The 12,114-nt window shown below is 32.9% G+C and overlaps 2 protein-coding genes across 3 annotated transcripts; one reads left to right on the forward strand and one right to left on the reverse strand.

Annotated features, from left to right (window-relative positions):
- The first annotated feature begins 2,665 nt into the window (after positions 1–2,665).
- LOC111008991 (putative 2-oxoglutarate-dependent dioxygenase AOP1) lies at positions 2,666–4,163 on the forward strand. 2 transcript variants are annotated; one of them, XM_022281884.2, is made up of 4 exons: positions 2,666–3,087; positions 3,215–3,551; positions 3,668–3,719; positions 3,856–4,163. In XM_022281884.2, exons 1-4 carry the CDS (start codon positions 2,732–2,734, stop codon positions 3,954–3,956), a joined length of 846 nt encoding a protein of 281 aa, XP_022137576.1. In that variant the 5' UTR covers positions 2,666–2,731; the 3' UTR covers positions 3,957–4,163. The 2 variants fall into 2 exon arrangements, with proteins under 2 accessions (XP_022137576.1, XP_022137575.1); XM_022281883.2 differs by having other exon boundaries at positions 3,668–4,163.
- Positions 4,164–6,076: 1,913 nt separating this feature from the next.
- On the reverse strand, positions 6,077–10,400 carry ABCG11 (white-brown complex-like protein). The gene is made up of 10 exons (XM_022281885.2): positions 9,766–10,400; positions 9,334–9,623; positions 9,073–9,244; positions 8,856–8,978; positions 8,092–8,220; positions 7,802–7,996; positions 7,361–7,447; positions 6,997–7,269; positions 6,729–6,836; positions 6,077–6,646 (listed from the first exon to the last, which is right to left on the reverse strand). Exons 1-10 carry the CDS (start codon positions 10,114–10,116, stop codon positions 6,293–6,295), a joined length of 2,082 nt encoding a protein of 693 aa, XP_022137577.1. The 5' UTR covers positions 10,117–10,400; the 3' UTR covers positions 6,077–6,292.
- Positions 10,401–12,114: the final 1,714 nt, after the last annotated feature.

The raw sequence follows: 12,114 nt of genomic DNA on the forward strand, positions 1-12,114 counted from the left end.
CTCACTTTCAGCTCATCATTTAAAGTTTTCTACATAAATTTTCAAAAATAGAAATATTAAATGTATTTTCAAAATTGAACGGAAATTGTTTCTATTCAATTTTGCCTCTTTCTCTTGAATTGTAAACATGTAAATTTTTAAAATTAAGCAAGCAAGGTATAATAATTATGTAAAATAAACTTAAATATTTCAACACTTGGAAACTGTTTTGTTTTCATAACAACGTTTACTATAAAACTTTACAATAAAGTCAACATTATGACTAAAAAATATAATGTAGAGCACTCTTTGAGGTATTTGTGTGGTATAAAGTCCTTTTCATAAAGTCTCTGCATGCAAAATTTCAACGAGATGTACGTTTTTCCTAAATATTGTGCCCTTCAACGCCTCCAAAACTCCAACCTTAACCTTTTACATATATATTAGCTATGCATCAAACGCCACGTTTCACATAAAATAATATAACATTATTCGTTTATACTGCTACGTTTTATTTTACATCTTAGTTTCTCTAAAAATAATTAAATTTATATGATTCCATGTATTTCTATTTTTTCTTTAAAATAATATCTCAGTATATATAAATTAGATGGCTTCGTTTGATTTATCTAGAAGCACCACAAATTTCTTTTTATCCAACAGAAATAAAAATAACACACCATCCTTCAAGTTTTCATTTTTGAATTTTAACAATAATATCGGATTAAATCGTATTTAATTTTAAATTACAGGTTAATTCGTTACTTTTAATAGTTTCTACTAAATCGTTACTCCAATGGAAACAGAGACTAAATATATTTTTTAATTGAAATTAAAATTTAGAAAGAAAAAAGCATAATAAATTAAGATTGGCATTTTGAAACGGCTCCAAAAACCAACACGATCCTGCCTATAGCTTATCTTAAAAGCCAAAAATCTTGCAGTCGGTGACAAAAAAAAATGTTCAATAGATATGATTCCATGAACCTTCTGTTTTCTTCCTAATTTATTATTCCCTTACTTTAAGGTAATTAAAACTCTAATTCGTTACCCCAAATTCATATTAGTGTATAGCTTTTATTTAATGTCGATTAGATTTATAAGAATTCAGGTTGACTAATTCAAATGATTTTTGTTTTATTGATTAATTGGTATTTATAAATAAGGAATAGTAAGAATTAATTCCGGCCAGGGGGCGGCTGGCCCAGCTTTGACCTTCGGTGGATTAATAAACAACTATTTATGCACATAATCAATGTTTTGTAAATTGAAATTTTGTTTTCAGAGACTAACCCAATTAATTAATTTTAATTTTTCGTTAAACTAGTGCAAAAAGTAAAATATTAAAATAATGTGTTGGTAATGTGAGAAATCAAGTTTTTTTTTTAGTTCAATAAATCAAGAATGAGAGTTGTTATTTTATGTACTGAATGAATGTTTGGATTGACTGAAAAGTCATAGCAATGAATTAGTGAACTAGACACCATTTTACTCTTAGATTAAAACCACGCTCATGGTGTTAGATTAATCCCAAAGTAAAAATATCAAGTCATAAAACTAACTATCCAAACCTTAACTATTATACATGATAATATTCAAAATTGGATGATTAAAAAGAAATTAAATTAAAAAGAAAATCTAAATTTACCCAAAATTGCTATCTAACCCAATTTTATATATAGTGGTGAGATATGTGAAATTTATCATTTTAAACAATTTTGTCAAATACAAATCTCTCGTTCAATTCCTCTAACTCTATTCTTCTTTTTAAATACTATCTATATCAATCTTTACGAATTTCTCTCTCTCTTTAATTTTCTTTCGCTTTCTAAATACTACCACCTTTACAAGTACCAAATAAACTTAAATAAATGATCATTTGAGTAAGCAATTTGAATTAGTTGAGAAAAAAAAAAGAGTCTAAGAACGAATGAAAAAGAAAAATAATAGAAAAATTAAATAAATTTTAGAGAGAGGGAGAGAAGTATTTGAGAAAAATGAAATTAAAAAAAATAGATAACAAAATATTTAGAAATCAAGAGGGGCGACATGGAGAGGGAATTTAATAGGTAAAATATAGGGATAAAACTTTTTGAAAATATTACCATCATTGACCAACCAGTGCTAAATATGAAGAAAATGAATAAAGGAAAATAAATACCTCTAATGAGATGAACTATTTCTTAAAGGATAAAATCAAAATTACCAAAAGTAGGCAAAAAGAAAGGTCTTGTTAGTTGTAATCCAACACCCATTTGGCTAAATTTGTTCATAGATTATCTTAAAACAGAAAGTCAACAAAGAGGGAGAAATTCAGATTTAAGAAAGAAGAAGGAAAAAAAAAGTGGGTTAAATCCGGAAGTTGCATTTGCATATAATTAATTAATTAATTAAAATTAAAAAAATCTAAATACAGAAACAAGACGGCTGAAAAACGGTGTGCCAAGAACCAAACCAGAGGGTTTTGAGTTTGACGAAGGTTTCGGTTAGAAAAACGTTTGAAAAAATGCGTGGTCGGCAATTTATTATTATTTTTTTCTTCCAAGTCAAATCAACCAACCCATTTCATTTTTATAATAAAAATGGCAGTTTTTATCAGTTATTTATTATTATTATTATTATTTATTTGTTTGTTTGCCTATAAAAGGACTGTTTCAGTGTCATCTTCTCCACAAACCAACCAAAACCCAATATTTGAAATAATCCAACAAAAATTCCCTTTAATTCTCAGACCTTATTTTTTTCTCCAACAATGGCGGAATTTCAGCTCCCATTGGTGAAGTTTTCAGAGGAGAATTTGAGGAGTTGGGTTTCGACGAGGGAGAAAGTTCGAGAAGCACTGGAAGAATATGGGTGTTTTGTAGCTCTATACGACAGCGTTTCAATGGAGCTGAGCTCCAATATGTTCGATTCTTTGAAAGAGCTTTTTGAAGTTCCATTGGAGAGGAAGCTTAAGAATGTGTCTGAAAAGCCCTACCATGGCTACTTTGGCCAAAACCCATTAATGCCCATCCATGAAAGTATGGGAATTGAAGACCCAAATCTCCTCTCCAAAACTCAATCCTTCACCAACCTCATGTGGCCCTCCAATGGAAACAAATCTTTCTGGTAATTTCCCGGCCCCTATCTCGCGTTTCATTGTGTTAAATTATAAGTTTAGTACAGTATACTTTACAAAAATTTATTCTTTTTAATTTTGTGTTTAATAAGTCGTCATTGTTGTTAACTCTCGCAGTGAAAATGTGAACTCGTATGCGAGGGCGATAGCGGAGTTGGATGAGACGGTGAAAAAGATGGTGTTTGAGAGCTATGGGGTGAGAAAACACTTGGAATCTCACATGAAATCCACAAGATATCTTCTGAGAATGATCAAATATAGAGTTCCCAAACAAAATGAGATGAATATGGGAGCCTTCCCTCACACAGACAAGAGCTTCCTCACCATTCTTCACCAAAATCAAGTCAATGGCTTGCAAATCAAAACCAAACATAATAAGTGGCTCCAATACCACCCTTCTTCTTCTTCGTCGTCAACCTCGTCTTTTATCGTCATGGCTGGAGATGCATTCTTCGTAAGTTCGTTAATCTTCAAATTTTCTTTTAGAATATGGCATGATTTCTATGTTTGATAAAATTAAATTTACTATTATCCTCCATCTAAAAGTTTTGAGTTTTTGTTTGGTCTTAGGCTTGGAGCAATGGGAGGATTTACTCGCCACCTCATAAGGTGATAATGAGTGGTAAGAGGGAAAGATATTCAGTGGGATTGTTTTCGTTTAACGATGGGATTGTTCAGATTCCTAAAGAATTAGTGGATGAGAATCATCCACAGCAGTTTAAGCCGTTTGATCATCAAGATTATCTTCGTTTCTACAGCACTGAAAGAGGCCAAAACTCCCCTTGCGCTATCAAAGCTTATTGTGGCATTGGAAACGGGCTCGTCGATACTCGGGGTTGCATTCTCCTACATTAATTAACCGACATATATTTAACGATCTCGTCTTGTGTAAAAGAGTTTCTAGTAAAAAAGTTATTAGAAGTGATCGGCTTTTCTCACTTCTATGATGTTAGTCGCATCTTAGATTAAAAGGCTTTTAAAAATGCCCATTTTGGATTTTTTCTTCTTTATTAGTTCTTTTTTTCTTTTGAAGTGTATAAAAATTGTGAAAATGTATCGAGTTGAATTATTGTGTAAAGTATTTTACAATAAATTGTGTTTGTTCTAAAAATTTATAATTTTCTGTTCAATTGATTTTCAACGTTCAAAAATCAAAATGAAATTAACTTAAAAAAAAAATATTGCAGTCGATTTGAATCCTCATGTTTGAATTTTAATACTAGAAAAATGGTAAATTTTGTTGTATTAAATTTGATGATACAACTTGAATAGAACTACATGGTTTGATTTTGTAAGATCAATGGCAATTAATTAAATGATTAAATTTCTTTGTGTTATCTCTAAAATTTTGGAACTCTTTTTTTGTTCTGAGATAAATAAATCAGTATGTATATTCCGAACTTTAAAACAAGAAATTTATTATTTTTTTAAGTTAAACATGTGAAGTTGGAATCGAACTCACCAACTCTTGGTTAGGGATATATGTTAACTAACCGTTGAACTATGCACAAGAATTTTACGATGATCTCTCAAAAGAAGGGAGACCATATAATATTTTCATTCCTCTTCTTTTAACGTTGATTCTTATATTTTGATTTGTCGTCTCACCATTTTTATTTTTTTTCTAGTGGCTTCATAGTTCATACTAATTTAAATTTAATTTTTCTTTCAAAAATATGATTAATTACAAATGTGGATAGTGGAAATTCCTATTTATATAATAGAGGTTATTAATATTCTAACAAAAATTGATAATTTAAATAATTTAATATAAGTGAGTATTACAACATAAATTGTAGATACAACAAATATAAATATACATTTGCGCTGACAATTTTTATTACTTAAATAATACAAAACTTATTGTGTAATTTTGTCCACAGAGAGAAAGAATAACACGTGTCTTGGAATTTGGAAGTCAATATTTAATCGAATAATATATAACAATTATTGGTTTGTCACGTAGTAGAAGTAGAATTACTATTCGAGTATTGTTTTGGTTTAATGTCCTTTTCATACAAAGTCAATTATCATCTAAGCTCTATAAATAAAATAAAAAGTCAATTATCATTTATTTTAAAATAAAAAAAAGTCTTCCAAATTTATTTCAATCATCTTCTTTCCATCCTATAATATCAAAATTGCTTTTGAGTATAGGTTAAGTGTCAACCATGTATTATAATCAATTTGAAGAAAATAAAAAGTTTGGAGTTGATGCATAAAAGTTACATGAGCTTTACAGATATAGGTTACATGTTAATAAAATTTAAAAAAAAAAACTTAAAAAATCAAATTTATTCTAAAAATACAATTATTTGAACTTTTATATTTTTGTGATTTTTTTTATGATATATTAAAGGCCACATTATATGCTTGATTAATTGGGGGCGCTTGCAAAGGTAATAAAAAGAAAATTAATTGGATCTCGTAGAAGTAGTCCTTACTTTTCAATTTTTCAAAAAATAATACTACTAATAATAAAAAGTAAATAAATGGAAGCCTAATCGACGTAGAAGAAAGTAGATGTCCAATATGCCTTTAATGAACACGAAGCCCAAACAACTATATGATTAATATATCAATGATATATCTAATATATATATGATTGCATATATAATTGAGAAATCTAAAATATATCAAGGTAAAATAAAAAATCAGATTTCAAATATTTTATCATATTTACAAAATTCAAAAATTATTTTACAAATGTGGCAAATATCTTAGGGCATGTTTTGCTTGCAATTAAGATTTGTTTATAAAAGCTCTTTTAAGATATTATGATCCAAATGGTGAAAATTTTAAAAACAATTTACAGTATTTTTAGATTTGAAATTTGAAATTTGAAATTTTAATATGTAGAATTACATAACAAAAATGTTAATAAATTAATTATAATATTTCAGATAAAACTAAATATTTAATTGGTAAACTACTAATTTAAAAATATACAATTTTTTAAATTGAAATTCAATTAACGAATATTGCAAACAACACTTCTTAATATACTAAAAACAAAGAATACAACGGGATTTTTGATAGATATTGTTTTCAGATTTCTATTCTTTGGTTGATAACCACTCTTAACTTACTCATTACAAATCTCTAATTGAGACTAAAACTGCACTAGACTAAAACTGGCCAACTCTTGTCATATTAACATCATAACCAACTTGATACCGTTAACTGCAACGCCTTTTACCTCCTACTAGTTCTCGTCGTACGGTTGGCAACGTAACTCCTCAAGGAAGGGGACTGAGTGAGACCATCCGGGGCGACTGTTGTGTTTACGACTCCGTTTTTCTGCTGCATTCTTCTCCTTGCGATGTATCCTCTTATCCAGGGAGTCACGTCTTCGTTGATCTTGATCGTGATGACGAAGATGATGCGGTAGATTACTATCATGCTGAAAAGGACACTGAGGTTCACCCATTTCGATCGGTTCAAGTCGATCTGAAACACCACTCGTAGGATGTACTCGCCCGGTAACTTTGGAAGATCTGGCGTCTGGTTATCAAACAGCAGTCCTAGTAGATCGTTCTGGTACTGACCCTGAAAATGCAGTATGTTTTTATCAAATGATGAAGCCTTCTAAACAACAGACCATTGGTCAATAATGTGTTCATTGTTCTACCTGCAAAGCCCAGAAATGGAAGCTGATATATGACATCGGATACCGCCAGAATGGCTTCGGAATGTCGTTCGGTAGCCTAAAGTATCCAGAAACCAGCATGAAAATACCCTGCCACCATAGAAAATAAAACATAAGAATAAGAAATGAAATGATTACACAACACAAAAGCTTTCTATTTGTGTTTGATAAACGATTGAACCGAAGCAACTCGTACTCCAGAAGAACGAATCGAAGCATGCTTATATCAATTGCACGAGAAGATACAAACCTGAATTCCAGCACCAATGATAATGCCCATAAGGAAGTTGGGGACAACACTGGCAATTGCCATCATCAAGCTCTCAACTACAGTGACACTCGCGTAAAGGCACAGCACGAAGAACAGATAATGCTCAAAGCCGGGATGGAGGCGAACCATGAAGTAACATATAGTTCCAGAAAGGAAGGTGATGAGAATAAGATACGGCATCGCTGAGATTGTGTTACTGATGACAAACGAACCAACTCCATAATGACCATTCAATCTCTCCCTATGGAAAACCTGGCAAAACACATTCATGCCAAAATTTCAATCGTTCTCGCTCAACCGAGAATGCTGCAGAATTTTTAGAGCATTTAACGACGATATTTACCTTCATATCCTCTGCAAATGAAGGAAATCCTCCAATCGACATGAATGTAACAAAACCAAAGACGAAAGACGCACAAGATCCCCTTGCCTACAACATATATCAGATCAAACAACACGAACTTGTTAAGAGTATTAAACAATGAACTTGGATTTATTATTAGTTTTCATGGTCGTCAGTTACAAAAGCACTTGCTTCGGATACTATTTCCAAACTAATTTACTAAACCTTATTTATCCTACAAAAATCGCGGGTTTGTGAATACTCTTCAAATGGACAATAAACTAATCTTAATTCTCAATTGCTCTCCTACCAGTCATCTAAAAGATCATACTTTATGTTACAGGAAATTCCTAGTTCCTAATGGCAACTTCTCAGCAGACATAGAATGATAAGGCTAGTAAAAGAAAAGGAGACATCAAAGAGTAAACAAAAATCACATACCAGAATGGAGTTATAGCCTGTCCCAACATTGAGATAGATGGTTCCGATGCAGATCGTTACTACAACATAAATTACAAGCCTGAGCCAGTAATATCCGAAGTCCCTCGACATGTTGACAAAGGAACGCTTAGTTAATGTAAAGGCCTGCATAAAGAAACTAGCTTCACTCCCTCCCGAATCTAACACGGTTCCTTTCTGCAAGATGTTTGAATTTTTCAGAAATATTTTAACCAAGCAAAATCAGGTATGAAACAGGAGTAATAGACACGGGATCTCGGCAGAAGACTTACAAATTTTGATATCTCCTCAACTTTTTCTCTTGCTGCATAGCAGTGTTGTGATGAACGATAGAAGTCGATAAGAGTTCGAATTGCTTCCGCTGTGCTGATCCTCTCCAAAGGGTCATCACTAGATTCAAACTGAATAAAGTAAACAGCAAAGAAACTATCAGCATTTAGCAGAAGGAAAATGATCTATGTAAAATGTATAGGGGACTAAATTGTCATTGGCCACCAAGCTTCACAATCAAGCAACAACTAGTAGTAACATGCAACCATGCAGTTTATTTTTGGTTTAGAATTTAAATCCTCTCAGAAATTTAACGTTTACTCAATATTGTTGTTTAATCCTAAAACTCCGCATAAAAATGTTATTTTCTGTAAACATTATGTAATAGAAAAACCTAACATAAAACACATCTTTAAGTGCTTAAAATCAAATCCGATCTTTTTTTTTTTGGTTAAATAATAAATAGAAAATTAATGATAAGGATTAAAATGCATTCCATGCGAAGTTTAAGGACAAAAAAGAGAACAGTTAAGAGTTGACTAAAATAGAATATTAGAAAATTTAGACACCAATGCGAAATAATTATGAAAGATTTGGGGCGGAAGTAAAAGATTAAAACCATAATTTTTGTCACTGTCACCTTTTAATTGAAATATCTTTTGTGTTCTTTTACCCGTAATTCTAAAAAGGATATTTTTCCATCACAGACAAACCTACAGAACCTTCGTTAAAAAACCAGAAAAGACAAAAAAGAAAAAAATTATACCCTTAGTTTCATAGAACCTTTGAGTGTGGCCTTGACTTTATCAAAGTCTGAATTGATGCATCTAAGAAAATGGTCGGAAGGGTTCCTCAAAGCAGGGCAGGGAAAGCCAGCTTGAGCAAAGAACTGCAGAGATCAACCATTCAAGATTAGAATCCTCCAACAATGGAGAAATTGCCTCAACTCTGTAACTTAAACACTAAAATGGAAGAATTCTTACCTCATAAGCCTCTGAAGCTTGACCGAAATACACAGTTTTCCCTCCCGAAAGCAAGTAAAGTTGATCAAACAGTTCAAAAACTTCACTGCTCGGCTGATGAATAGAAGCGATGACCGTTCTTCCATCCCTCGATAGAGCTCGCAGCGTTTGAGTCACGAAGAACGCGGAAGCACTGCCGGAATCGCAGAACGACGTTATCGATTAAGCAATTCACTGAAAAAGCCGAATCGAAAAATAAATTTCTAGGGTTAAGGTTCCGACCTGTCGAGTCCGCTGGTGGGTTCATCGAGGAAGAGCAATCGAGGTCTCATCAGAATCTCAATGGCGATACTGACCCGCCGCTTCTCGCCACCGCTGATTCCGCGCAGATGCCAGTTCCCGATGACCGTATCTGCGCAATCTTGCAGGCCCATCTCGATAATGGTGCTCTCGATCAAAGCGCGTTTCTCCGACCATCGCATCTTATCGGGGAGACGAAGCCTCGCCGAGTAGGCTACCGTCTCCCGCACCGTCAATGTCCCGATTAAATTGTCGTCTTGCGTCACGTACGCCTAAAATACGACGAAAACGAAATCACACTGCAAATAAGATTTTCTGTTTGTTTCCCGAGAAAAACCAAATCCCACATAATTGTTACTCAACATTACACTAATCAAAGTCAGTACTAAAAACAGAGAGATTATGAGAACGGACCGCAGCGCCGAAGGAGAGCTTAGTTTTGCGGCCATTGAGGAGAATGGTACCGGAGAGGAAGGCATTAGCGGCCAGGCGGCTGGAGAGAGCGTCGAGGAGCGTGGATTTGCCGGAACCAGAAGGCCCCATTAGAGCAGTGAAAGTTCCAGGCTCAGCATAACCAGTCAATTTCTCCAAAACATTCTGAACTTCTCCGTTGCTCAAACTCACCATCACCGTCAGATCCTTCCAAGTCAGCCTCGCCGATACATCCCTAACGATCTCCGTTTTCGCCTTCTCCCGCCATAGCGTCTCGCTCAAAGGACTCAACCCCACTCCTCCAGCCGCCGCCTTGCTCGCCTCGATCTCCATCGCCGCCGCCCTCTGTTTTCCCGGCCAACAAGTATGTATAAATATCAATACGGAAGAAATGGGAAGTGCGTGAGTTGGACTGAGAAGATTCGGGGGAGAAGAAAAAGCGGCGAAAACATGCGGATTGAGCCTTGGAAAGAATCTGAAGCTCGCGAATCGTATGATGGGTGGAAATTTCGGGGGATGAGATTTGAGGGTGAAGGAGGCGTAATTAATGGGAACTGGTAGATGTTGGTGGGGGCATTGATTGCCAACCCCGACAGCTTTCTCCTACCTTCCATGGCGGAACAGTGACATTTTTCTAATTCTTAATATAACCCAACTCAACTTTTCTCTCGTACATCTTATGCAAATTTTTCTCGAGACAATCAGAAATTGAAGAGTCAGCCGCCATTTAATTGGAGTTGGTTTCGTTGCAGAAGGAGGAGATGATGGGTATCGCAGTCCACAACTAACTATTAATTCATCGCCGCTGTGCATTAAAATTCAAACCCTTACCCCACCAATCACACTTTCCTTTTATACATAAATATACTCTCAAACTTTATCCTAACTTATAACTCCACCTTATACCAATTTTACATTATGAAATGCAATATGCATGCCGACTATTGAGAATTTTATTAATAATTGGACTTTTTTTTTAATGACCCAATATCGATGCACTCGTCCCCCAATATGGAGAGGGGACGAAACTCCCGCAGGGCTTGAACATGGGAGGTTTACTTATAAGTTATAACCTACCCCTAACGTTATTAGGGATTAGGGATTAATTTGAAGTTTTAAACTATATAAATGATAAATATAATTTTAATTTTAGAATTAATCTCTATCCACATATACTTGCATAATTAGATAACTAAATTTTCGCACTTTATATTTCGTGTATTAAAAAAAATAAACAGATGATGTGGGTTAAATTTAATAATTAGAAGAGTTTTTTTTTTTATGAGTAAGAGTGAATAATTAATAGATAGTAAACCATTAATATAGATATAGCTCAACTATTCATCCATAGACTATAAATCATGGATTTAAATTTTCTATCTTAGAACCATACTTGATGAACAAAATACTTAATTTTCATTTTCTAATATTCATCCTTAAAGATGGTCATTGAATGTTCATAATTAAATTCAAACCATCAAGTTTAAAGAAAAATGAGATAAATTATAAACATATTCGAATTATTTAATTATTTTTACTTCTCTGATAACCCTTACTTTTTTATTAACATTTTTTTTAATCTAATAGCTTTCCAACTACTTTTTTAAAATTCAATTTTTAAAAAGTATGAATGGATGTGGCCTTTAATAACAATAAATGAAACTTGAGCTGACTCAGATTAGAGTTCATCATTAATTTGTTTTATCATTTTGCCCAAATTATCTTAAATGCTTTATGATAAATTTTATCATGATTAAACTGTTATGAACGCAAATTTGGTAACGGGTTAAAATTTAAATTCTCACCTCATTTGTTGAACTTAAAAAATAAAAATGTCGTTCGGAGCACTTGAATACTTAATTAGTTGTGATAGTTGTTGTTCCTTTCTATGTGGTATGTTTTTTCACCAATATTGTTACCCAAACTAACAAAATATAAAAACTAAGTTTTTAAAAACATTATTGCGGCCTAAGTAAATAAAATTGAGGTTACATCCAAAGAGGCATAAATAAAGAACTATCGATATTACTTTTTTTTATAATATAACTAGTGCGAGGGCGAAATTTTGAATATAACATTACAAATGTGGAATGATGAAAATTTAAATGGTAAGACAAGTTACTAATACCTTAATCAATTACCTTTTTTAAAAAGTCTTAAATCAATTAAGTTTTTCTAGCTCGGCAGCCAACCAATATACCATATCAATAGGGAAACTAATCATTGTTAGCGTATGCTTAGGAATTCTTTTCATAAACAATTTTTTTCTCTGTGTGTTGTATTTATTATGTTGTTTGTCCGATTGAGTTATATTGTTGTTCTTTTGTGTCT

Source organism: Momordica charantia, assembly GCF_013281855.1.
Source record: "Momordica charantia cultivar OHB3-1 chromosome 3 unlocalized genomic scaffold, Mcharantia_2.0 BLBB01000003.1, whole genome shotgun sequence".
NCBI lineage: Eukaryota > Viridiplantae > Streptophyta > Magnoliopsida > Cucurbitales > Cucurbitaceae > Momordica > Momordica charantia.

Excerpts from the sequence above, each read along its gene's own strand:
- ABCG11 (XM_022281885.2), bottom strand. The coding sequence starts at position 10,116 with ATGGAGATCGAGGCGAGCAAGGCGGCGGCTGGAGGAGTGGGGTTGAGT. Across the intron at positions 9,245-9,333 it reads CCCACCAGCGGACTCGACAG|TGCTTCCGCGTTCTTCGTGA; the intron begins GTCGGAACCTTA and ends CGATTCCGGCAG. Across the intron at positions 8,979-9,072 it reads AAGCTTCAGAGGCTTATGAG|TTCTTTGCTCAAGCTGGCTT; the intron begins GTAAGAATTCTT and ends TGATCTCTGCAG.
- LOC111008991 (XM_022281883.2), top strand. The coding sequence starts at position 2,732 with ATGGCGGAATTTCAGCTCCCATTGGTGAAGTTTTCAGAGGAGAATTTG. Across the intron at positions 3,088-3,214 it reads AATGGAAACAAATCTTTCTG|TGAAAATGTGAACTCGTATG; the intron begins GTAATTTCCCGG and ends TAACTCTCGCAG. Across the intron at positions 3,552-3,667 it reads TGGCTGGAGATGCATTCTTC|GCTTGGAGCAATGGGAGGAT; the intron begins GTAAGTTCGTTA and ends GTTTGGTCTTAG.